Consider the following 27,344-nt stretch of genomic DNA (forward strand, 5'->3'; position numbering starts at 1 on the left):
CACCTCCCACCGCGCAGCGACCCGCATCTCCAAGCCGATCGATTTTGTTTGCATGGTTAGATTTCCATTAATCAGGGGGCATTTAAATATCAACAGGCTCACTTGGTTGACTGTTTAATAAACAGCAGATTCGATACGTTCAGAGAGAAAATGGTCCCATTGGTGCTTTAAACATCGCTGGAGGTTCATTTGGGCCAGTGTGGACGATGGCCGGGTTCTGTGGCACCATCAAGGGAAATAGCGGCATCCCTGCTGCACCTTTTAGGAGACGACCTGAACTGTGTGGTGCCATCAACCTCCACGGTAGCCGCAACTCCTACCTGCCTCCTGGGAGACTGTCAATCACCGGCCCACATCTTAAAGACTGGAGCGGCCCTTTCCTCAACGAGTCGGGCACGAGGAACCAGGGGAGACCCACGTCTCGAGGCCTTTTTCCTTTCAGCTGATTGAGCGCCTGTTGTTCAGGCTTTCCAGTTTGGGGTTGTTTGCTGCACCCCACACTGTTAGGAGGGTCATGCCCAGTCTCCGGGCCTTTTTGTGCGCAAACAACTTGGCACAAAACCAGGTGTGGGTGAGACTGAATGAGGTCAAAGGCATTACAGAGCAGTGTGTTTCCATTTAATTACAGCTCAAGCTCTTAAATTGAGCCAATTAGTGGGCAATTCTGGAATCAATTCAAAGATTGATTAAAGAGATTTCGCAGGGTGAGTATCTGTGGAGAGAAAGTATCAGTTCTTTCAAGTTGATGGCATTTAATCTGAATTGGAAGGTCCGATGTTTTATAATCAGTTTCTCTCTTTCTACAACAACTGAGTATTTCTGGGGTTTTATGTAACTTACTACAGAATATTGGCAATTTATTTCACACACCCATGAAAATGTTTACAGCTATACACTTCAGACCCTGAACACATGTGTGTAAAAGTAATACTCCAGACTCCACACCTACTCATTCAATCCACACCTACTAGTTCTTGATTTATTTGCAAGTGGAAACATGTTCTGCCTATTTACTCTGGCTATTACCCTTCATGATTTCTGATAATATCAATTAAGTCTATTTCTCACAAAATACCTGCTACAGTCACAGTGAATTGACCAACAAATTATCTCTGAGTAATTGAGTTACGGGGAAAGGTTAAACAGGGAAGGAATTTATTCCCTGGAATTTAGAAGAATGAGGAGAGAATTTGATAGAGTTATTTAAAAGTATGAGAGGGATAGACAGAGTAAATGTAGGTCGGCTTCTTGCACTGAGGGTTGGTGAGCTGCAAACCAGAAGACATGGGTTAAGGGTGAAAGGGGAAAAGTTTAGGGGAACCTTTTCACACAGAAAGTGGTGGGAGTGTGGAACAAGCTGCTAGCTGAAGTGAATTCAGGCTTAATTTTAACATTTAATAAGAATGTGGACAGGTACATAGATGGGAGGGGTATGAACTGGGTGCAGAATAATAATACGGCATGGATTAGAAGGGCCATTTTCTGTGCTGTAATGTTCTATGGTTACACACAGCCAGAACCACAATTTACAGAGAATAGGATTATAATGAAAAGTAAAATAAATTAGCTCTAAGCAATGGCAGCATGAATGCACTGCAGTGGGTTTCATTCAAGGGCTTGAAAGCTGCATGGCAAACATGTCTTTGACTGTTGGTGCATGCTTTCATTTTCTTAAGCCTTCTCCCCAATGGGAGGAGAGACAAGAGAATGTGTCCAAGTGGCATCGATCTTTCAGTATGTTAGCTGCCTTTTGAATGCAGCAGGAGAAGTAAGTGGAGTCCATGGGAGGGGTGGTTTTGTTAGGTTCTCAACTGCATTCACTAACTTCTCTAGCTTCTATTGATCTTGAGCAGAGGTTCTCCCATTACCACGTTGTGATGCAGACAGCAAATATATTTTTGATGATGCACCTGTAGAAGTTGTTGAGGGACAGAAGGGATATGCAGAACTTAGAAAGTAGAAGTGTCGGTACATTTTCTTTACTGTTGTCAATATGTTTGACGCAGGTCAGATTATTGGAGATATCTATTCCTTAGAATTTGAAGCTGTCTATGCTTTTAACTTCACCATTATTCATGTGGACAAGGATGTGGATTCTGTCCCCTGGATCCTGAACAGTAGTTTAACAAAGGCACCCTTGGTGTCTAGCTGAGTGGAGAACTATGGAGATGGCATCTGGTGTGGAACAGTTTGGCCGGTATGGAAACTGAAGTGGGTCAAGGCTGAATAGTAGACCAGAGTTGATGTGAGCCTCTCAAAAGATCATGATTGAGGATAGTTAATTTAGGCCCATTACTGTGTTTTTCTTCAGTACTATTATGATGGTGGCCTTCTTGAAGCAAGTGGCAAATTTAGCCCATTGTAGGGAGTCTATGTAAAGATGGCTGTGAATATGACTGCCAATTGATCTTCATGGGCTCTTGGGACATGTCCCGGACTTAATTTGGGCCATTCATTTTCCGTGGGTTCATCTGCTGGAAGGCTATCCTAACTTCAGCAGCAGTGACAATGGTGCAATGTCATTTATTGCAGATGTTAAATTTTGTGATGCTGCGCTTTGTTTTGTATTCCATGACTGCATGCATACGGAGATCTCCTCCTCTGTTCTAAGGAGAGGAACCTTGGTATTTCCTGTCTATCTACATACAGTGCCCTCCATAATGTTTGGGACAAATACTTTTTTTTCCTTTATTTGTCCCTATGTTCCACAGTTTTAAATTTGCAGTCAAACAATTCACATGTAATTAAGGAGCATATTCCAGAGTTTATTTAAGGTTATTTGTATATATTTTGGTTTGACCATATAGAAATTGCAGTGCTTTTTTTTTTTACGTAGTCTCATTTCAGGGCACCATAATGTTTGGGGCATTTGGCTTCACAGGTGTTTGTGAGTACTAAGGTATGTTTAATTGCTTTATTAGTGCAGGTATAAGAGAGATAATCTTACTTCTAAGCTTTTGATTACCTTTGAGTCTGGAGTTGCAGTTTTTCAACATGAGGACCAGAGTTGTGCCAATTAAAATCAAGGAAGCCATGATGAGCTGATAAGGATAAAACAGCACACAAAATTTAGGATTACCAAAATCAGCAGATTGGAATATCTGAAGAAAGACCATACAGGTGAGTTCAGTAATTGCAAGGTGACTGGTATTCCAAGGAAGACATCCACTGCTGGTCACAGAAGAATTTTCATCATAATGAACAAAAAAAATACTCAAATGTCTATCTGACAGATCAGAAACACTCTTCAGGAGGAGGGTGTGGCGGTGTCAATGACTACTGTCGGCCGAAGACTTCATGAACAGAAATACAGAGCAAGATGAAAACCATGGCAAAGGTGGATCTTGTGCAATTCCTTTACACCTCCACACTTGGCTCTTGTCATCTCTCTGATAGAGGTTAATCTTTGGTCTCCTCTGTCCACAGTCCTTTTTCCACAGGCCCTTTTAAATACTTCTTGGCAAACTGCAACCTGGCCATCCTTTCTATTGGTTTGTATCCTGCAGTGCAGCCTCGATTTCCATGGCAGGATAAAAACTGAGACAGTGGGAGATGGGACGAGGCGCAGTGGATGGCCAGGACTTCTCTTGTGTCTCGTTATGCTCTTTGCGTTCCAAGACGCTTGCAGAGACCGCCTTCTTCTTGATCCTTTGGACCTTCCATTGGCCTCGTCCGCTCAGTCCGCCGGAGCCTGTCTTCATGTGTTGAGATAGACCACCTCCTTTAGAAAGATAAAATGATCCGAAACGTTGGTTCTGTCTTTTGTCTTATCTTTGCTCTAGAAAGCACACTGCCTGACCTGCTGAGTTCCTCCAGCATTGTTTTTATGGGGTCTGCAGACTTTTGTATTTTACTAGCACTTGAATTGTGCCCAGCCCACACACAGTTCCACTTTGTGTCTCCTTTATGGATGTAGCGTTTATCCCTGTCATGAAAGGGAGAGAACTTGCATAGACTAGGCCGCTCACCTGCCCATCCCATTTTGCCTGACGGTCTCCACCCAGAATCAGCACGCCGGTTTCCATGGTGACGTGACCTGGAAGCGGTCACTCGATGACCCGGTAGCGCTGGCGCTGACAGGTGAAGCGCGCTAAATACGAAGGGAAGTTGCACCCAACGCTGACTGAAAGCGAACAAAAGGGTGGGCGGAGGAGAAAGGTGATCGAAAGGCGCTCAGGTGAGGGAGGGAAGTCTTTGGTGCGATTGTGAGGCAGGGAGGGAGCGAGCGAGCGAGGTCACGGGCCGTTATGCCGGGGGATGGAGGCCAGGCCCGGCGTCCGTCCCCGCTCCGCCCGGCGTCTGTCCCCGGGAGCTTTGAACAGTGCATCGGGGAGGGGCATGACAACAGTGAGCCGAGAGCCATCCTGGGAACACGAGCTGCCGCCATCTTCGGGTTACAGGGAGGTGCACACTGCCTCTTCCATTGTGCTTCCTGTTTATTTTTTCTCTCTTCCGACTAAAGGTAAGTGTTGACCAGATCAAAGCCACTCAACTTTTTTTCTGCACTTCGAGTAAACCAATCCCTTCTCTGTAAAACGCAAAAGTACTTTTCTAAACTTTTTTTTCCCGGGGAGCTGACACATTAACGAAGGACTCGGCCGGCTCTTCCCTCAGGCCTGGCAGCTTTCAACCAAGGGGAGCCACAGTGCCCATTCTGCCTGAAGGAAAACTTGCCAAGAGAGTTTTAGCACCATCACGGCTCTGGTGTCGTTCAAGAGCAATCTTTTACGATTCTTCATGTACAGTTGGATTTTTCAGCACCGCCTCAAGCTGCCCTCAAAGTTGCGATATCACCATCTATCTTTTGCCAAAGGGTCTGGTAAAGAATGCAGTGATCCCCGTTCATTCCTCACACCTGGCCTTTATAACCATTTACGGAGCCTTTCGAGTCCGCACCGGTTCACTAGAACAACTCCACTAGCTCAAATCTCCCTCTCACTGCCAATAACCCTCCAACCCCCTTACCTCCACGTATACATCCAACCTTTTCTTAAATTACAGAAGGGACCCTGCTGCAACTATCTCATTCGGAAGATCATTCCATTCTGCCACCACTCGCTGAGTGAAAAAGCCACCTCTAATATTTCTCCTAAAGTGTTACCTCCTTACCCTTAACATGGCCTCTTGTTCCAACCTCCCCTGCCCTCAGGGGAAAGAGTCTATGTCTATCTATTCTTTTCATAATTTTAAATACCTCTATCAAGGTCCCTCTCAGTCACCTACGTTCCAACGAATAAAGTCCTAGTCTCCTTAATTTGCTGGGTCTAAATCCTGAAATGTCCTCCCCAACAGAATTCTGGGTCTGTGTGTTATTTCTTTGTAAAATGGCTGTATAAATTGTAACCAGCGACTCGCTCTTAAACATCTTTTACTACTGGAAATTATATTACCTTAGTGAAAAATGTGCTTTAGACTACATGCTGTTTTTTTCCCAATGCACACTGGATAGGAGTTTCCTTGTGCATCAGGCTCCAGTAAAACGCAAGGAGCAGCATCATCTATTATATATGGCCTTTTTCTGATCTTGCCATAAACTAACTCGTTCAATCAAATGGAATAATGGTGCGTCCTTGTCGAATTTGCTGTGTGCAAAAAAATTTTTAGCCCAATACCTAGTGGCATCATTGTAAACAGATGGCATGACAGATCCAATCTTGCTGCATCCACACACCTTTGCTTGTCCGGTCCTTTCCAAGCCATAAGTCCCTTTCACACTTGAAGTGGTCCCAGGAATTAATAGCCAATTGGCCTAAAAAGGGTCTAGTGTGAAAGGAAAATCTTAACGCTGGTGTGAGATGATGTCATCTTGCCGGAGATGGACTGCCTCGACCCCCTAGTACTGTCCCTGGCATCTGCAGATGCTGGCATTGCAGTCAGGCAAGTATAGAATGGGCAATTGCATTCTGGGATAGAAATGACCCAAGCAGGAAAGTGAAGGAAGTAAAGATTAAAATGAAGATATAAACTTTGCCGTGGGAAAGTTACAGTGGGTGGGGGGGAGAGGGGAAGAGAGACAGAGAGGAATAGCAATAGTGGATCATTTTTAAACAGCATGGGAAAGTTGGTAGTGCTAGAGACCACAATTTGTAAAGAAAAAGTGATGGCAGACCTGACTTCCCAGAATGCTGTGCAGCAAAGAAACCCCCACTGTGCATGACATTCCCATCACTTTTTCCCCACAGTATTTCTATATGCGCAATAGTGCTACCAACTTTCCCACACTGTATCAATTGTGCACGATAACGCTACCAACTTTCCCACACTGTATCAATTGTGCACGATAATGCTACCAACTTTCCCACACTGTATCAATTGTGCACGATAACGCTACCAACTTTCCCACACTGTATCAATTGTGCACGATAACGCTACCAACTTTCCCACACTGTATCAATTGTGCATGATAACGCTACCAACTTTCCCACACTGTATCAATTGTGCACGATAATGCTACCAACGTTCCCACACTGTATCAATTGTGCACGATAACGCTACCAACGTTCCCACACTGTATCAATTGTGCACGATAATGCTACCAACGTTCCCACACTGTATCAATTGTGCACGTTAGCGCTACCAATTTTCCCACCCTATCAATTGTGCATGATAGTGCTACCAATATTCCCACACTGTATCAATTGTGCACGATAGCGCTACCAATTTTCCCACACTGTATCAATTGTGCATGTTAGCGCTACCAACTTTCCCACACTGTATCAATTGTGCACGATAACGCTACCAACGTTCCCACACTGTATCAATTGTGCACGATAACGCTACCAACTTTCCTACACTATCAATTGTGCACAATAGCGCTACCAACTTTCCCACACTGTATCAATTGTGCACGATAACGCTACCAACTTTCCCACACTGTATCAATTGTGCACAATAACGCTACCAACTTTCCCACACTATCAATTGTGCACAATAGCATTACCAACTTTCCCACACTGTATCAATTGTGCACGATAACGCTACCAACTTTCCCACACTGCATCAATTGTGCACGATAACGCTACCAACTTTCCCTCACTGCATCAATTGTGCACATTAGCGCTACCAATTCTCCCACACTGTATCAATTGTGCACGATAGTGCTACCAATATTCCCACACTATCAATGGTGCACGATAGCGCTACCAATTTTCCCACACTGTATCAATTGTGCACGTTAGTGCTACCAATTTTCCCACCCTATCAATTGTGCATGATAGTGCTACCAATATTCCCACACTGTATCAATTGTGCACGATAGCTCTACCAATTTTCCCACACTATCAATTGTACACGATAGTGCTACCAATTGTCCCCACACTGTATCAATTGTGCACGATAGCGCTAACAATGTTCCCACACTGTATCAATTGTGCACGATAGCGCTACCAATTTTCCCACACTATCAATTGTGCACGATAGTGCTACCAATTTTCCCCACACTGTATCAATTATGCATGATAGCACTACCAACTTTCCCATGCTGTTTTAAAATTGTCTGCTATTGCTATTTATTGCTAGTACTTTCCCACAATCCCTTATAAAGGTTTATATAGGTCGGCACATGAGGGACTGAAGGGCTCGTACTGTGCTGTATATAAAGCTTAATTAAGTTATAATTAGATATGTTTAATTTTGTTCAAATATAAAATCATAAATACATTGATCAGGATTTAGGGCAGGTCCACCATCGCTCGATGTGTTATGACCACACCAGTAGAAGGTATAGAACAGTCATAACCTAGGGATGGCTCCTTGGAAATTCAAACGCATGCAGTATCCCAGTTGAGTGGTCAAGTGTGAACAGCAAAAACACCGTTCCTATCCTGGGACACTGAAAGGCCAATTTAGTGGAACGCAAGTGTAGAAGGGGCTTAGAAACAGAGTTAGCGGTCTTAATTAAGAACGAGAACAAAGGATTGTTTGAAAGGGCATCTGGTGAGAGAAAAGTCGTCTGATTTATGAGTGATGTTTTTGAAACAGAAACTGAAGGCAGTTTGATCAAGGAAGACATGTGGTTGAGATACTTGAAGAGGCAAGATTGATAATAAGTAGCCCGAGATCTGCAAGAGACAGAACTGAAGTAACATTGTGGGAGATGGGACACTTCCCTCCTCGTCAGAGGGGAAACTGATCTGCTGTGACCATTTGTAATGGTCATTTTTGATTGACCTATATCTTGGTAAAGGAAGCAAGATTATTCTTGCATTTGGATTGTGACCATTCTGCTCTCCATTGCAAGCAAAATCTTCGCTAGGATTCTCCTAAATGGAATAATACCTAGTGTCACCGAAAATGTTCTCCCAGAATCACAGTGCGGCTTTTGCGCAAACAGAGGAACTACTGACATGGTCTTTGCCCTCAGACAGCTCCAAGAAAAGTGCAGAGAACAAAACACTCTACATCACCTTTGTTGACCTCACCAAAGCCTTCAACACCATGAGTAGGAAAGGGCTTTGGCAAATACTAGAGTGCCTCGGATGCCCCCCAAAGTTCCTCAACATAGTTATCCAACTGCACGAAAACCAACAAGGTCGGGTCAGATTCAGCAATGAGCTCTCTGAACCCTTCTCCATTAACAATGGCGTGAAGCAAGGCTGCGTTCTCGCACCAACCCTCTTTTCAATCTTCTTCAGCATGATGCTGAAACAAGCCATGAAAGACATCAACAATGAAGACACTGTTTACATCCGGTACCGCATGGATGGCAGTCTCTTCAATCTGAGGCGCCTGCAAGCTCACACCAAGACACAAGAGCAACTTGTCCGTGAACTACTCTTTGCAGACGATGCCGCTTTAGTTGTCCATTCAGAGCCAGGTCTTCAGCGCTTGACGTCCTGTTTTGCAGAAACTGCCAAAATGTTTGGCCTGGAAGTCAGCCTGAAGAAAAACTGAGGTCCTCCATCAGCCAGCTCCCCACCATGACTATCAGCCCCCCCACATCTCCATCGGGCACACTGAACTCAAAACGGTCAACCAGTTTACCTATCTCGGCTGCACCATTTCATCGGATGGAAGGATCGACAACGAGATAGACAACAGACTCACCAAGGCAAATAGCGCCTTTGGAAGACTACACAAAAGAGTCTGGAAAAACAACCAACTGAAAAACCTCACAAAGATTAGTGTGTACAGAGCCGTTGTCATACCCACGCTCCTGTTCGGCTCCAAATCATGGGTCCTCTACCGGCATCACCTATGGCTCCTAGAGCGCTTCCACCAGCGTTGTCTCCGCTCCATCCACAACATTCATTGGAGCGACTTCATCTCAAATATCGAAGAACTCGAGATGGCAGAGGCCGACAGCATCGAATCCACGCTGCTGAAGATCCAACTGCGCTGGGTAGGTCATGTCTCCAGAATGGAGGACCCTCGCCTTCCCAAGATCGTGTTATATGGCGAGCTTCCACTGGCCTCCGAGACAGAGGTGCACCAAAGAAGAGGTACAAGGACTGCCTAAAGAAATCTCTTGGTGCCTGCCACATTGACCACCGCCAGTGGGCTGATATCGCCTCAAACCGTGCATCTTGGCGCCTCACAGTTCGGCGGGCAGCAACCTCCTTTGAAGGAGACCGCAGAGCCCACCTCACTGACAAAAGACAAAGGAGGAAAAACCCAACACCCAACCCCAACCAACCAATTTTCTCCTGCAACCGCTGCAACCGTGTCTGCCTGTCCCGCATCGGACTTGTCAGCCACAAACGAGCCTGCAGCTGACGTGGACATTTACCCCTCCATAAATCTTCGTCCGCGAAGCCAAGCCAAAGAAGATTCTGATGATCATTTTGTCTGGAAGCATCGTGCAAGTTGCACATTACATTTCCGCTATGAAAAGAAGAGGGATGTTTTAACAAGCATTTGTATGAAAGAATATTTCTCTGAAAACAACTATCACGCAGTGTTTTACATACATCATAATTACTTCTGAACACCAGTTTAAAAGTTCTGAGTGTCAACACTAAGACTTTGGGAATTGACTTTGCAGAATTGTGCCTAAGCTGTAATGGTTTGGTGCACACGCAGACTCTTGTGCATAGTTGGGATTAAGTTTAGATTTTAGTAAGATGTTATAATGATTATTAATAAATATATAGTTTTAAAAATAACACTGTCTTGGTGAATTTCAGTTGTTGCTGGTCTATGGCCTAACAATTGAATCTGGGTTGATATCAGCAGAAATTGGCAATCTCTTTGGCCACTGTTACTACTTAACTAATCAAAGCAAACAGCTTGCAAGGGAAAATCAATTTTGAAGAATTACATGTAGGTATAATTTGGATTAAGTGGTTGGTAGATAATGTTTAAAATAATTGTGGGGAAAAAAAGTAGATCTGTTATCAGTTTGACTCATATTTGGAATCAAAAGCAGCTTTTAAAATATTCTTGTACTTTGTTTTAATTTTAATATTTGAAATCATAGCTCAGAAATTCGTAATGAACACAAACCACTCGAATTTCTTTTACACATTGTTGTTAGTACATCAGCTGTGGATTTTCAATAGTATTTAATTAACTGATTAAGAAATCAACAAACTTAAATTGGAATTTTTAGGAAGTTTACTCAGTTTTGTGTTACTGGCTTGTTTCAATAAATTTTGTTAGGATTGGCAATTATGTATCTTTGTCTGGCAGTACAATTCTGAATTTAACTTAAGGTGTACAGGTAATACTAGTGAAGATTTATCAAGCAGTCCAACTCGCTGTTCATTCCTTAATTTATTGTAGTTGTATTGATTCACTATAATCTTTTAACACTCCCTCCTTTTGAATTCCCATCACTACTTGCATAAAAATTTGATTTGGATCAAATCACGCAGCAAAGATAAAGATACATAACCCATGTTTTGGGCCTGAGCCCTTCATCAAGCAATGAGCAAAATGTAGACAGGTGCCTGAAATAAAATGATGAGAGAAGGGGCAGGTGGAGGCGCACAGGCCTGGGTGGATATGATGGGGGGAGCGGCGGGGGGGGGGGGGGGGGAGAAAGGCTGAGAAATGACAGGAAAAGGGGGCTTAGCTTATGAATGGAGAGGGAAGGGTATGGAGAGCTGGTGGAAATGGAGAGGAAGATATGGGAGTGGCTTATGGAAACTAGAGGACGATGTTAATGCCATCTGTTTGGAAAGTGCCTAGATGGAATATCAACCCTCTCTTCCCCATCCCTTTCCATCCCCTTCTGTCTCCCCTCCCTCAGTCACTTCTCAGCTTTTTTCTCTTGTGCCTGCCTACTCATCTCCACCCATGAACTCTTGCCTGTGGCCCTGTGCTTCCTTGTCCACCCTCTTTTCCACCCTTTCCACCCTCCCTCTCCCAATCATATTTAGGTTCCTGTCTTTTGCTCATTCCTTGATTGGTTTTATATCTATCTTTGCTGAGAGCCAGATCACAGGCATTCAAGTCTGGAGATCAGAACACTCCATAAGCAGCAGGTATGACCAGCAAAAACAGAGATTTTAGACAAGAATGTAAATAATGAGGGATCCACGACAGGTATGGTAGGGCCTAAATTACATGGCTTGCTATAAAACCAAATCCTATGCAGTAGGAGACAGCAAACCTTCACTCCCAGATACTACACCAAAAGGCTGAGAAACGATAAACCAATCCAAGATGAACTCAATGGCGTCTCTACCTTATTGATCACCAGAACAAGAAAGAAGTACTTTGCACACCCATCTCCCCTGATGATCCTCTACTGTTAGTATTTAAGGATGATATGTTGGCTGCTTTCAGCAGACTGTAAGGAATGCATCCAGTTCATATGGAATACCTGGGCAAGTTCTGAAAACCTGTGCTAACAAACTTGCCAATGTATTCATGGATATCTTCAAAATCTCACTCCAGCAGGGCGTGGTATGCACCTGTTTCAAACGGGTGTCAATTGTATGCGTGTCCAAGAACAGTGTGGTAACCTACCTGTGTGACTACTGACCAATAGCACTTTTATCCATAGTGATGAGGTGTTTTTATAGACTGATGATGAAACACATCAGCTTCTGTCTGAGTGGCAACATAGATTCATTCCAATTTGCCAACAGGTCTACGGCAGATGCCATCTCATTGATTCTACACAAAGCTTGTACAGCAAAGAAGCATTCATCAGGATGCTCTTCATTGCCTATGGTTTGGCATTTAATGCCATCATCCCCTCAAAACTGATAAGCGAACACCAAGATCTGAGACTGAACACCCCACTGTGTAATTGGATCCTGGATTTCCTCACCTCCAGACCACAATCAGTGAGGATTGGTAAGAACATCTCCACAATCTCCATCAGTACCGGAGCACCACAGGGCTGTGTTCTTAACCTCCTACTGTACTTGCTTTGCATCTATGACTGTGTGGCACATTATGACAACACCATCTACAAATTTGCTGGTGATACCACGGAAGTGGGTTGTATAAAGGGCATCATGAGTCTGCATACAGGAGAGAGATTGAAAACTTGGCTGAGTGGTGTACTAACAGCAACCTTACCCTCAAATGTCACCAAACCAAAAAGCTGATTGTTGACTTTAGGAGGGGAAAACCAGAGGTGTATGATCCAGTGATCATTGGATAATCAGAGGTGGTGAAGGGGAGCAAATTTAAATTCCTGGAAGTCACTATCCCAGAGGACCTTTCCTGGACCCACAAGTGTCATCGTGAAGAAACCCCATCAGCGCTTTTCCTTTCTCAGTAGTTTGCGAAAGTTTGGCAAACTTCTACAGATGTGTCATGGAAAGTGAGCTGACCAGCTGCATCAAGGCCTGGTATGGTGGCACTAATACCTCTGAGCGGAAAGCCCTGCAGAAGGTAGTGAATGCAGCTCGGTACATCACAAGCAAAACTCTCCCCATCATCAATCTGCATGGAATTCTTCTGTTAGAGAGCAGCAGCAATCCTCAAGGATCCACACCACCCAGAAAATGCTCTGTTCTTGCTGCTGTCATCAGGAAAGGGAAATAAGTGGTACAAGTCTTGTACCATGATGTTCATGAACAGCTACTAACCCTCCACCATCAGACTACTAAACAACAAACTCAACCAGAGACTTGTTTAAAGACTCTATACATTTATTTTCTGTATTACACATTTTGTTTATATTTTTTCCTTGTTTTCATTTCCCTTTTGTATTTGTATCCTTTGCAGTTTTTTTTTGGACTAGCAATCAGTGACTTACTGGAAAGAGAATCTCAGGGTTATATGTGAGGTCATGTATGTACTCTGACAATACATGCGAAATTTGAACTTTAAAGAATACTGCGTGACTTGCTGTTCTCTCTGCATTTTTGTGTAAACTATGATCACAGGATAATCATGTTGAGGAACTTTGGGGGACATCCGATGCGCTCTAGTATTTGCCAAAGCCCTTTCCTGCTCACGGTGTCGAAGGCTTTGGTGAGGTCAACAAAGGTGATGTAGAGTCCTTTGTTTTGTTCTCTGCACTTTTCTTGGAGCTGTCTGAGGGCAAAGACCATGTCAGTGGTTCCTCTGTTTGCGCGAAAGCCGCACTGTGATTCTGGGAGAATATTCTCGGCGACACTAGGTATTATTCTATTTAGTAGAATCCTAGCGAAGATTTTGCCTGCAATGGAGAGCAACGTGATTCCCCTGTAGTTTGAGCAGTCTGATTTCTCGCCTTTGTTTTTGTACAGGGTGATGATGGTGGCATCACGAAGATCCTGAGGCAGTTTACCTTGGTCCCAACAAAGCTTGAAAAACTCATGCAGTTTGGCATGCAGAGTTTTGCCGCCAGCCTTCCAGACTTCTGGGGGGATTCCATCCATACCTGCTGCTTTGCCACTTTTCAGTTGTTCGATTGCCTTATATGTCTCATCCAGGGTGGGAACCTCATCCAGCTCTAGCCTTAGGGGCTGTTGAGGGAGCTGGAGCAGGGCGGAATCTTGGACTGAGCGGTTGGTACTGAAAAGAGATTGGAAGTGTTCTGACCATCGGTTGAGGATGGAGATCTTGTCGCTGAGGAGGACTTTGCCGTCTGAGCTGGGCAGCGGGCTTTGGACTTGGGGTGAGGGGCCGTACACAGCCTTTAGAGCCTCGTAGAAACCCCTGAAGTCGCCAATGTCCGCGCTGAGCTGTGTTCGTTTGGCGAGGCTAGTCCACCACTCATTTTGGATCTCCCGGAGTTTGCGCTGAAGATGGCTGCATGCGCGACGGAAGGCTTGTTTTTTCTCTGGACAGGACGGCTTTGTAAGGTGAGCCTGGTGGGCAGCTCGCTTCTTTGCCAGCAGCTCCTGGATTTCCTGGCTGTTTTCGTCAAACCAGTCCTTGTTTTTCCTGGAGGAGAAGCCCAGTACCTCTTCAGTGGATTGCAGTATGGTAGTCTTCAACTGATCCCAGAGGGTTTCAGGGGACGGGTCCGGGAGGCGGGTTGCAACGTCGAGCTTTGCTTTGAGGTTTGCCTGGAAGTTTCCTCTCGCTTCGTCTGACTGCAGTTTTCCAACATTGAACCTCTTTCTGGGGGCTTTATTGTTCCTGGGCTTTGGCTTGAAGTGAAGGTTGAGCTTGCAGCGAACCAGCCGGTGGTCAGTGTGGCATTCCGCGCTAGGCATGACCCTGGTGTGGAGCACATCTTGTTTGTCACTTTCTCGCACCAGGATGTAGTCCAGGAGGTGCCAGTGTTTGGATCGGGGATGCATCCAGGTGGTCTTAAGGCTGTCCCTCTGCTGAAAAAGGGTGTTTGTAATGACAAGCCGCTGTTCTGCGCAGAGCTCCAACAGGAGGCGCCCATTGTCCAAAGTTCCTCAACATGATTATCCAACTGCACGAAAACCAACAAGGTCGGGTCAGATACAGCAATGAGCTCTCTGAACCCTTCTCCATTAACAATGGCGTGAAGCAAGGCTGTGTTCTCGCACCAACCCTCTTTTCAATCTTCTTCAGCATGATGCTGAACCAAGCCATGAAAGACCCCAACAATGAAGACGCTGTTTACATCCGGTACCGCACGGATGGCAGTCTCTTCAATCTGAGGCGCCTGCAAGCTCACACCAAGACACAAGAGAAACTTGTCCGTGAACTACTCTTTGCAGATGATGCCGCTTTAGTTGCCCATTCAGAGCCAGCTCTTCAGCGCTTGACGTCCTGCTTTGCGGAAACTGCCAAAATGTTTGGCCTGGAAGTCAGCCTGAAGAAAACTGAGGTCCTCCATCAGCCAGCTCCCCACCATGACTACCAGCCCCCCCACATCTCCATCGGGCACACAAAACTCAAAACGGTCAACCAGTTTGCCTATCTCGGCTGCACCATTTCATCAGATGCAAGGATCGACAATGAGATAGACAACAGACTCGCCAAGGCAAATAGCGCCTTTGGAAGACTACACAAAAGAGTCTGGAAAAACAACCAACTGAAAAACCTCACAAAGATAAGCGTATACAGAGCCGTTGTCATACCCACACTCCTGTTCGGCTCCGAATCATGGGTCCTCTACCGGCACCACCTACGGCTCCTAGAACGCTTCCACCAGCGTTGTCTCCGCTCCATCCTCAACATCCATTGGAGCGCTCACACCCCTAACGTCGAGGTACTCGAGATGGCAGAGGTCGACAGCATCGAGTCCACGCTGCTGAAGATCCAGCTGCGCTGGATGGGTCACGTCTCCAGAATGGAGGACCATCGCCTTCCCAAGATCGTATTATATGGCGAGCTCTCCACTGGCCACCGTGACAGAGGTGCACCAAAGAAAAGGTACAAGGACTGCCTAAAGAAATCTCTTGGTGCCTGCCACATTGACCACCGCCAGTGGGCTGATAACGCCTCAAACCGTGCATCTTGGCGCCTCACAGTTTGGCGGGCAGCAGCCTCCTTTGAAGAAGACCGCAGAGCCCACCTCACTGACAAAAGGCAAAGGAGGAAAAACCCAACACCCAACCCCAACCAACCAATTTTCCCTTGCAACCGCTGCAATCGTGTCTGCCTGTCCCGCATCGGACTGGTCAGCCACAAACGAGCCTGCAGCTGACGTGGACTTTTTACCCCCTCCATAAATCTTCGTCCGCGAAGCCAAGCCAAAGAATGATCACAGGGTTTGCAGACTTGTTTAACTTACATTTAAATTTAGACATACAGCACAATAACAGGTCCTTTCGGCCCATGAGCCCGTGCCCCCGAAGTAGACCCAATTAATCAATCTATAAACCCCATACATTTTGAAGGTGGGAGGAAACTGGAGTGCGCGGAGAATGTACGAACTCCTTACAGAAAGCGCTGGGTATGAACTTGGGTTGTTGCCGCTAACAGCTACTCTAACGGTGCTGCCCCATGTAGTTATTTTGATGGCCCTGATGGTCATTTGGAGAATTGAAAACAGAAAGCACTGTAGATAGTAAACATCAGAGTCAAAAATCGAGCATTTTGTGTTGTTAGGAAGAGGGGATGGTGGACAAAGGCAATATCTATGATTTTGTAGAAATTGAATGGCACAAGAAGTGGTCAATTTGACAGAAGGTGGCAAATGCTTCATCACAACTGATTTATTTGGAGGGTATGCATGTACAGGAGGAAAGAGAACAGCAATGTTGGTATTGCGAGGTACAAGATGATCAGTATCTGCAAAGAGAATTAACTGTGTAACAAATCTAGTTGGAACATTAAATGTTGTTACTTGAGGTTATATCAGCCTTTGTTAGAACATTTGTAGGATGAGAGGTCAGAATGGGAATGCAATAGAAAATTAAAATATCTGCAACTGGATTTCAGGATTGTGGACTGAATGGAGTTCAGTAAAGTCATCATTATCTATTGTAGAGAAGAGCGCATTGTGAGTACTGAATACAGTATACTAAATTGGAAGCAGTACATTGCTTCACTTGGATGGAGTGTTCCTGCAGGGGCCAAGGGATGTAAATAAGTGGCTGTGAAATTCCTCTTTACAAATGGCTCCAAAAAGATTAATTTTTTAGTTTTCATGTGACCGTCTTCAGTGAGCAAGAGCAGATCGCCTTATTTCAGAGCACTTGATAATCCACTCCCAATTTTCATATAGTTTCTAACATTTTTCTCCCTTCTGCTATAAAGGGTTCATAAGCTAATTGTACAACTTCAGCTGCAAACAGCTCACCTCACCATTGTAACAAACAAAAATATGAGTGTGATGCTGAGTGATAAATTGCAACCAAGATATTGAATATCATTGAAGTAAAATGGGAGGAATTCTGTTATATTTAATAAAGAATAAACCAGCAAAGCCTGGGTAATCACAATGTAAATTTTGTATTTTGCAGTTGAGTGGAACAGCAGATGGAGCAAGTTGAAAGCGTTATCGTAATAAGCGACACCGAAGGAGACAATGATGGGGAAAGCTCAGTGTTTATTGTAGAAAATTCTCCAGGTCTGACCTTTTATTAATTGCTGTGAAAAAATTTTTTCCCCCCTTACAGAATGTACTTAAAATGCATATTATATTTCTGGTAATTTCTCTTGTATATTTGCGTTGATTGACAGAACCAAACTCTAAATTAGAATTTCGGACCAGAATTATTTCATTTCCAAAATATTATGGGAAGGGGCTAAATGTCCAGATTGTGTGAGACATGAAAGTCTGCAGAAGTTGTGATTGTAGTAAAAATGCTAGAGGAACTCAGCAGGTCTTGAGCCTCCATAGGAGGTAAATATATATAACCAATATTTCAGGCCTTTAAGGTATGGGCAAAAAGCAGGCAGGCTCCTTTTGGCTGGCATAGAAAGGTCAGGGGGATGAGCACAGACCAATAGACAAAGGGTGATAATTGGACATAGATAGGAGGACAGGAGACAAAAGGAGAGAATTGATCAGGGAGGGGGTGGCTTTGTGAGTGTAGAGGGAAAGAGAGAGAGTCGGAACTTGTGGAAAGGAGAAATGGGGATGGGGAAGGGGTGAGGGGCAAACAGAAATGTTAATGTCATCTTTTTGAATGGTGCCTTCAATTTGCTGGTGGCCTCAGTCTGGCAGTGCATCAGTCATTGGACAGATAAGTCAACGTGAGAATGGGGTTGCGAATTGAAATGGGTTGCCACTGGGTGATCCCCACTAGTCCAGAGGACCGAGTGACGGTGCTGGACAAAATGATACTTCAATCTATGTCCAGACTTTCCAATGCAGAGGAGACCACAACAGAGGTACTGGATGCAGTAGATAACCCATTCAGATTCACAAGTGAATTGTCGCTTCACTTGGAAGGGCTCCTTGGGGCCCTGAATGGTGGCGAGCAAGGAGGTGTGGGAGCAAGTGTAGCACTTTCTGCAGTCACAGGAGTAGGCGCTAAGGGCTGGTAAAGGAGGAGTGGATGAGGGTGTTGCAGAGGGAGTGGTCCCTATGGAAGAAGGAAATGGGAAGATGTGTCTGGTGGGTGGCGCAAATGTTAGATGCGGAGCCTAGTTGGTGATAGGTGAGAACAAGGGAAATCTTGTCCTTATTGTGGGTGGAGGGGCCCAGAACAGATATGCAGGTGCATTAATAGAGAGTATATAGGTGAAGGTAGAGTAGATGGTACTAGACTGGGAAGGTGTGTATTTTGAAGAAGCAATTGTGATTCCTTCTTCAGATTGTATAGTTATTTGAGAATATTTTCACTTTCTGTTACCCTTCTCATTAGGTTTTTTCACATTGAACATTTATGGTTATGCAGACTTTTTGCCAAGTTACTGGTGAATTATTGTGATATTGTAGTGGTACGCTTGGAGGGAGTGGGAAGAACCAGCGCTAACAGCTCCCGTCTTGTGACGGCTAGACACAACAGCCTCCTATCTACTGGCCATTAGAGCCACGAGGCATAGTGATTCAGCAGAAACCCCAGGTCTATTGAGAACCCCTGGGCCACTCAACGTAGCTACGTCATGAGGTCATTCGCACTTCAGATGTCATGACACCAGGATGTCAGTAAATGCTTCTACTCTTCTCCGGCTGGCAACTTTGGCTGTGGTCTCGTTATTCATAACACTTCAACATGATGGCGTAAGAGCATAAATATCATCTGCCACAATATCTTACTATATGATTTGTTTTTGATCTCCGAAGGAACTAATAATCTTTTGATTGTAAAATAAATTACCAGTGTTTTACTTTTACTTCTCCGCTCCATCATTGCTATTTTACATTTGTAATTTTTCTTAATAAATCAACATTAAATTTGTTGATCTTGTCTAGAGTTTACACCCATCCATCTTAACTAGCCTAAGCTTGACGTAAGCATTTGCTTTCCTTTCCTCATCCTCTTTCCTTTTCTCCTTTGTGTAAATGGCCATTTCTTTGTTTATAGCTGAGATATTAAAATATTATTAATTCTGAGTTCCCATTTTAGAAAAATAGGATTATCGCTGTAAAGAATAGTATAAACAGGAGGAACTGAATGGTCACGGTTAACATTTAACATTTCATTCAAACTCCATCATATCACTAGTAACAGCCCATCGATAAATTGGAAGAACTGAGGGAAGGCTTGTCACAGTCTATTTCAGATTCAGTACATTTGCAAAGACATTGTGATTTTTGCAAGGGTGAACTATTCTGATTGCTTAAGAGAACACAGCTTTTTGAAGCAGCTCTTGTGGCCAGCCATTTTTGAATTCCAAGCAAAGCATGCTCCATGAATGACTGCCTTTTTGGTTGATTGACCTGTGCCAGGAGGGTCTTTTGGGAAGCAAAGTCCTTCATTTTGATTGTGACTAACAGTGAAGGTCACTTGGAAAGACCGGTGTCAGGGTTTTGGAAGCTTCATGGAGGTCGCTCAGTTGGAGTCTTGCCTTCAAAAGGACCAGGAGCGTTATGACCACCGTTCGTGTGGATGGACAATGCAAGGAGAATTCGTGAGCCTATAGTAGCCACAACTCGAGTCTCCCCATCAATTCAACATTAATTCTGGGCATCAAATTTCAAAGGCCTGCGCTTCAACACTGAATTTGAAAGATTGAACCTTGATGGTTTTAATGAAGGAGTTGAATCTAGTAGATATATGGAGGAAATTAAATCCTAAGGAAAAATATTTTTCATTTTAATCATTTCGGCATGACTCTTTTTCAAGAATAGATTTGTTTTTAATGTCAGCGCAATTGCAAGATCGAATTACAGAAGCTGTGTATAAACGTAGGATTTTGTCTGATCACTCTTTGTTATTAATTACTTATAGTGTTTCGGAGAGGATGGAGAATGTGTATCCATGGTGTTTTTATTTTTTTTTACTTAAAGATCCGGAATTTTGTAAATTTATATGGGATCATATTCAAAGATTTTTTTAAAGATAAATGTGGGTTCAGTTGACTCTAAATTCATTTTTTGGGATGCTTTGAAAGCTTATTTATGGGGACAAATTAGTTATACGGCTAAAATTAAGAAGCAGCAAATGGCTGAAGTTGACAAGTTGGTTAGGTTTTTGTGAACTTAAAAAGTGTTGAAGGATGAAACCAAGGGTAGCTAAATGGAGTGAGGTCATAGATCAGCCATAATCTCATTGAATAATTGAAAAGACTCGGAGGACTAAAAATTCTCTTTCTGTTTTGATGTTCCTAACTATTCTTGGTTCAAATAGGCCTCAGTAAAATTTAGTGGAATATTTTACAATTGTTCCTTTTGTTCATCACTACATTTAATTGTGTTATTTGTGGGGGTGGGGGGGGGGTCTTTAATGAAAAAATAAATGATTCTCTTTGATGCAATCTATGTTACTTTACAGAAGTTTTGGATACATCCAAGAATAAAAGCACTGAAATAATTGATGAAGAGTGTGGGCTTGCTATTACATTCAGCAAAAAGGGGAATGTTATGCCACATGCACGATACGACTGTGTGGAACAAGACTTTACGTATGTAGTATGGGCAGTTGAAATTTGACTCTGAATGAACAGCTGTGAAAGCTGTTCAAGTTTAACTTGTTTTTTTTATCTTTGAAGATTTACATTGAGCCATTTTGTAGTTTTCATTGTATGGCTGAATGTACTGTGTATTAACAGACTGTTACCTAGAGCTATACAGGTATACCTGGTTTACAAATACGAATTATGAAAAATCATTTTTATGAAGGGATTTTAATTGGTTTTCACTTTTACGAAAATAGCCTCCAATAGTAGTGAATGGGTCTTCACTTTATGCCATTTTGGCTTTTGAAAGATTTCCTAGGAATGCTCTAGTTTCATCAGGTAGGGTTTACCTGTAATTCCCTGATGCCTTCAACTAAAGGTAGATATGCTATTCCAGTCACATTGGATACACACTTAATTGACATAATGTCTTTTATTTTTTTTGGTGAAAGATTTTTGTTTTAAAACCCATCCAAAATACCGGGGTATGTGTGTATATAGATTTTAAATTCTTGTCAGATGAACTCTAAACAATATGCATTGAGTTTTTGCAGATGTCGAGTAAGTAGTAGAAGGGTGGACAATTGTAACGTTCGAATGATATTTAGATGTTTGGATGTGTGCGTGGCTAGGAAAGGATTAGAGCAATATATGCTAAATGCAGGCAAATAGGACTAGCTTGGTTAGCATGGACAAGTTGGGCAGAAAGGCCTATTTCCATGCTTTGGCTATGTATCTATTATAAAAATGCAACTTCTCTGTAAACTTGAGTAATTCTGCAGTTCCAATGTCAGGAAAATGAGATTCAGTTGAGGTGTTAAAGTTGCTAAATTGATTAATTTCAATGACCTACCCTAAAGTCCAGAACAAGAAGGCATAACCTTCAAATTGGATTACTTTTTTGGGTGATGTTGCCTGGAATTGATAGTGAAAAGGCTGATCGCATCTGGAACATTTTTCCCAACACAAAAAAGAGGCTGAAAGCTAAGTCATTTGAAAATGTTAAAGCCAGGAATTATAGGTTTTTATTTTGTTGGGCAATATTATTTAGAGTTGACCTCATTGCATCTCAGGTAATGTCACTGCATCCCAGATAATTATGGATGGGTATGTGTGTGTATTTCTATGAAGCATTTTTTTTTTTGCTTATCAAAAATGTCTTGCAACAGGTTGCAGCCTTGATTTGCTGTTTATCAATGTTTGCTTTATGCACTCTAATCGTAACATTAATTCTTCCCATTCTGTGCCCTTCAGATAGTTGTCAAATCTTCTGCTTAAACTTTTTCAATTTTCTAATCAAATCATCCTTTAGTTTCTGCAAAGGTGACATTTCAGGCACAAATCGTAGATAGTTTTGTGCATGCCCAACTGTGAAATTTGTTGAAATAGTTCCATAAAATTGAAAATGCTGGATACACTCAGCAGGCTTAGAAAGAAACACCAGATTGTTGGCTTGAAGACCTTCCCCACCCCCCCCCCCCACCCCCACTGCCCCCCACCCCCAAAAGTCTGAAATATAAATCTTTGATTCCATATCATACAGCTAACTTGAAATTCAAGTTGCGGGAAGAGAGCTGTTATTTCTGCCAAATGCATTGTTTTTCACTACCAATTTTCAGAAGTTTATGTTGTTTAAAATGTGCAAGTCCAAGTTACAGCAAAGAAAGTAATCACAACTTAAAGTGCGGGTATATTTCAGCAATTGGATAATGAAAACTTGCCATGAGAATTTGTACAACGATAAAGGGAGGGTAGAGATGGTTCCCGAGTTTCATTCCTGGATAATGTGTTTGTCGTATGAGAATAGAACAAGTTTTAAAAAAAATTTAAAAAATCAAACTGTTGGAGGAACTCGGTGCATCAGGCAGCATCTGTGGAGACAAAAGGGTTTGTCCATGTTTCAGGACTGAGAATAGGGGGGGTGAGAGGGGTACTCTCAGTTGATGGGGAGAGCCAAATGAGGAGGGGGATGTTGGACAGATTTCAGATTTAATGTCCGAGTACGTACCTGTACAACCCTAACATTCCTTTTGTTGTGGGCAAGGCAGAATTATTAGTAATGCAAAACAAAATGTACACAATGTACACTTGTAAGCAAATAAAGAAATATAAACTGTGTAATAGAAAGAGAATTTTTTAAAAAAATGTGCGAAGTAAGAGTCCTTAAATGAGTCCCTGATTGAGTGTGTTGTTGAGGAGTCTGATCGTAGGGGTGTAGCAGCTGTTCCTGAAGCTGGTGGTGCAAGTCTTGTGTAATCGATACCTCTTTCCTGATGGTAGCAACGAGAAAAGGGCATGTGCTGGGTGGTGTGGATCCTTGATGATTGCTGCTGCTCTCCAATGGCAGTGTTCCCTGTAATTTTCCACATGGTGGGGTGGGTTTTGCCTGTGATGTCCTGGGCTGTGTATCCTGGAGGGCTTTACGCTCCATGGTATCGATGCCCTCATACCAGAATGTGATGCAACTGGTCAGCATGCTTTCCATTACACTTCTGTAGAAAATTCCCAGGGTTTCTGATATCATTACCAAACCTCCGCAAACTCCTGAGGAAGTAGGAACAGGAGAAGAAAGATGAAGACCAAGAGGTGCAGAATGTTCTGAACTAGAACCCTTCATCAACCCTTTTGGTTTTGACCATTCTTTATCTCCCACTACTTGACCCACTGAATTCGACCAGCAGATTGGAGTTAAATAATGTCTGCAGCTGATGGGGTCAAGTGCAATACACAAACTTACTGGAGAAACAGCATCCATAGGAAGTAAAGGGTAACAAAAGTTTTGGACTTTGGGTATAAGCAAAAACAGTAGGTGCATGAATAAAAAAGGTGAGGAAAGAAGAAAACTTACTGTGTGACCTGCTGAGTTTCTCCAGCATGTTTGTGTATTGCATTCATCCAGCAGACTTTTTTTTGCTCCAGTTTCCATCTTCTGCAGTCTATTGAGTGTATTTCAGGTTTAAATTACAAAAATAAATTTCACATCCATTCTGCAAGTTTTAACTTTTGTTAATTTGTAATGGATTTTATCAATATTTAATTAATTTAAAAATGTCTGTTTTAGACGAACAGAAAATGATATATCGGGGCCTGCAGGGAACAATTTAAATTTCTGTGAACAGTGCTATTGCTACATCTGTGACAAACTTGCTTCTGAGGTGGGTACATTTCTATCAAATATAGTTGTGGGATTTTAAGAAAAAAATAGGTCCATTACTTTGCAAAATGTCATGTTGATTTTTTAACATTGATGTGTCTTGTGTTCTGAAACAATGAACATCTTAGTTTCACATACTATCCAGGTATCATCATGTTATGGGACTTAGATATATAGGCTTCTTGCATTATTCTTTATTGAAGGAAAACGCCACTATATAGTGCAAAATCAAATGTCCAAAGCTCTATTGTAATCTGAAATGGCACTGCAATTGGCCTTCATATCCTGGGTTAAGGAGAGAAAGCAGCAATTAATAAATGCATATATGTTTTTTTTGGAGGGGTGTGTGTCTTTGATACTCTAAATTCTTGAAAGCAAAACTATCTAATTTTGCAAGCATTAGAATTATAAAAGCTTTGAATATTATTTTCGGATAGGATGTTTGAAATTGTGAAATGATAACTTTAAACTTGAAGTAGTTGCAATAAAATCAGCCCAAAGTTGTTATAACATTATCAGAAATTGGTGATGTGGCAATGATGTGGAAGGCAACTCAGATTTGGTATGGATTATTCCTTTGAACAGAAGTAGTATCCTATGTTTTGAGACTACTTTTAATTGGCATTCACCAAATCCATTAGAAGTAGCAGCATGTTCACCTGGAAATTGGAAATGTGTGGGGAAAGTTTTGTCTTGAGTGGCATGTTGCATCAGTTTTGTTCAGGAAGTCCCCCAGGAGTGATATTTTGCTGCATGCAAGGCACAAAACATCATGCTCAATAAACCATCTGGGAGGGTGATTGGGGGGAGGGACCAATAACTGAGGAAAAATCGAGAGATCTGTCTACCTTGACTGATTTGTTGCACCCTACACAAGTCTGGGCTTTCTATCTTCTTTGGCTTGGCTTCGCGGACGAAGATTTATGGAGGGGGTAAAAAGTCCACGTCAGATGTTCTATAAAATATCGTCTACTGGCCTCAACTTCTGATTATGATCCATTTAAATGTATGATGCTCGTGTCATTTCTTTTACTAAATAACTTCAAAGTGCTAACATTTAGTATTATTTTAGCTGCCAATTTGTCTTAAGTTAATGAAAATCATTTTTATAAGATGTCCTGATTGTGTACCCTTAACTCTATTTGCATTCCAGTTGATATTTTTAAAATATATTATTGTAAATTTGGATTTTTTCATCTAACCATATTTGCCACCTTTCCTCATTAGTGCCAATACTGGAACCTTCCTTCAATTTGTCATTGCAATGCTCACAATAAGAGTAAATATTGGAAAGCACATCGGGACGTTGCTCTAACAGGTGCACTCTCAATATTCAACTTCAATCTGGTTGACATTGATTCAGAACTTCGACATGGAGGTAACTATATCTGTGATAATACTTGGTTTTTTTTAGCAGCTTTGATTAAATTAGCACAAATGCAAATTTTGGTTTCTCAAATCCATTCTCTGCACCCTGTATTAGGGGAACAAATGCATTATTTTATTCAGATTTTTTTTTCTTGCTTGATATTTTGTTTTAAGGTAACAGCATACTTTAAAAAATAATAGTAATGATTATGTAACTGAGTTCTGAAAAGTTAGCAAATTTGCTCTGGATGGAATAATTGCCCTTTCGTGGATATTAGTTGAGCCTTAAGCTTTTTTTAAAAAATTTAAATCGTATTAGTAGTTAAATACATTTTATTTGTATGAAGTGACTTTAATGTAATTTATAGTAGCTTCACGTTCCTGATATGTTGAACTGAAACAGAGCTGAAAGTATTACTTCAAATTGTTGGCATTTGATGCTTAGGTAGTTGCATGGTTTTGAATAAATCTGTCTTCTCTATGGGAATATCAGAGGATACTGAGATTGATAATCTTTTTGTCCTCTGGCTGAACCTAATGGTAAATGCTTCAGTCTTTCATGTTCTAATTTACAAACTATTGTTATTTAGCACTGTATTGTAGTCTACCTAGCACCTTGTCAGTGAGGAGAAAGCTACTGAAACTGAATGTCACCTTGATGAAGGTCTCAAGCCTGAAACGTTGGTGATGTATCTTTACCTTTGCTACATAAAGGCATTGTTTGACCTGAGTTTCTTCAGCATTTGTTTTTTTTTACTGAACGCCAAATAAAAAAAAGTCATGGAATTTTAAATACTTAGGCACCCTATCACAGATTTAACTACCTATCCAAAAAAATTAACTTTTAAGTATTATGTTTACTTGATCAATGTATGGACAGCTTTAAGCAGTCTCATGATGTTTACCGGACATTTTGTCCATTGGTGTGTACACTGAATTCTCATGTTCAGGATTCCTCTGTGCTATTAACCATATAACCATTTACAAAGTGGAAACAGGCCATGTCAGCCTTTCGAGTTCGCACCGGTTCACTAGAACAAATCCACTAGCTCAATCCTCTCACTCTCCGCCAACATTCCTCCAAACCCCTCATCTCTATGCACACATTCAACCTTCTCTTAAATGACAGAAGGGACCCTGCTGCAACTATCTCATTCAGAAGAACATTCCATTCTGCAACCACACTCTGAGTGAAGAAGCATCCTCTAATATTTCTCCTAAAGTTTTGCCCTCTTACCCTTAACTCATGGCCTCTTGTTCCAACCTTCCCTGCCCTCAGGGGAATGATTTTGTTTATGTCTAGTCTATCTATTCCAAAGGCCATCTGCAATTATTCCAGTTTTCCATTTGTCAGATTACTATTTTTCATTTTGTATCATTATGTGTGGCTACATGTAGCTGCCTCTGTTGTGGCAGCTCTGAGCTCCACCACTATATTCCCCTTTTGTCTGATACTGACATCAGCTGTTTTGTATAATTTTATTGTTACAGTCACAATTTTCAATTGCATTGCAAGTGATCAATCACAGCTTAACTAGTTGCAGTATTGTTACACTTGTAAGGTTTTGGGTGGAAGGTGATTTTTAATGTACTAATATACACAATGAGATTACTTGTTAAGTGTGACAATACAAACTTCACCCCTCTTCCACCAGGATCTGTTGTTGAAACCATCTGACTGCAGATTAACATGAAATGTTGTGATTTCCAGTTGCAGCAGGCCTTTTGCTTTGTATCTCAATAACCTCTGTGTATTGCATTTAGAATTGTACATGGCAGCATGGAACAGGCCTAACTTGCACCCCTCTCTCTCCTGATAGGAAACCAGTCTTTCCCTATCACTCAGTCCCTCCAGTCCTACCAACATCCTGGTGCACTTCCTCTGCAACCCTTCCAACTTAATGAGATCCTTCCTGTAGCTAGGCAATCAGAACTGTACACAGTTTTCAAGAATAGTCTCACCAAAGAGAATTTCCTAAGGATTTGATTATAAAACTCTGATGTATGGAAACTATTTTTGACCATATTGTAAACATTATAGATTTGTGGATAA

At 42.3% G+C, this 27,344-nt stretch overlaps 1 protein-coding gene across 11 annotated transcripts in view; it reads left to right on the forward strand.

The window, feature by feature from the left end:
- LOC138746908 (uncharacterized) overlaps window positions 1-27,344 on the forward strand; it is a 67,989-nt gene that overhangs the window by 2,029 nt on the left and 38,616 nt on the right. For 6 of the 11 annotated variants that reach the window (XM_069905553.1, XM_069905548.1, XM_069905559.1 and 3 more), the window contains exons 2-6: window positions 97-704; window positions 17,223-17,329; window positions 20,646-20,775; window positions 23,831-23,924; window positions 25,151-25,301. In XM_069905553.1, coding sequence (XP_069761654.1) covers window positions 17,239-17,329; window positions 20,646-20,775; window positions 23,831-23,924; window positions 25,151-25,301 — 466 coding nt within the window. In that variant the 5' untranslated portion in view covers window positions 97-704; window positions 17,223-17,238. Of the gene's footprint in view, window positions 1-96; window positions 705-3,956; window positions 4,178-4,218; window positions 4,463-17,222; window positions 17,330-20,645; window positions 20,776-23,830; window positions 23,925-25,150; window positions 25,302-27,344 lie in introns of those variants that run through there. The other 5 variants (XM_069905550.1, XM_069905556.1, XM_069905557.1 and 2 more) reach the window with 4 other exon arrangements.

The sequence above is a fragment of the Narcine bancroftii genome, chromosome 12 (assembly GCF_036971445.1).
Source record: "Narcine bancroftii isolate sNarBan1 chromosome 12, sNarBan1.hap1, whole genome shotgun sequence".
Taxonomy (NCBI): Eukaryota; Metazoa; Chordata; class Chondrichthyes; order Torpediniformes; family Narcinidae; genus Narcine; species Narcine bancroftii.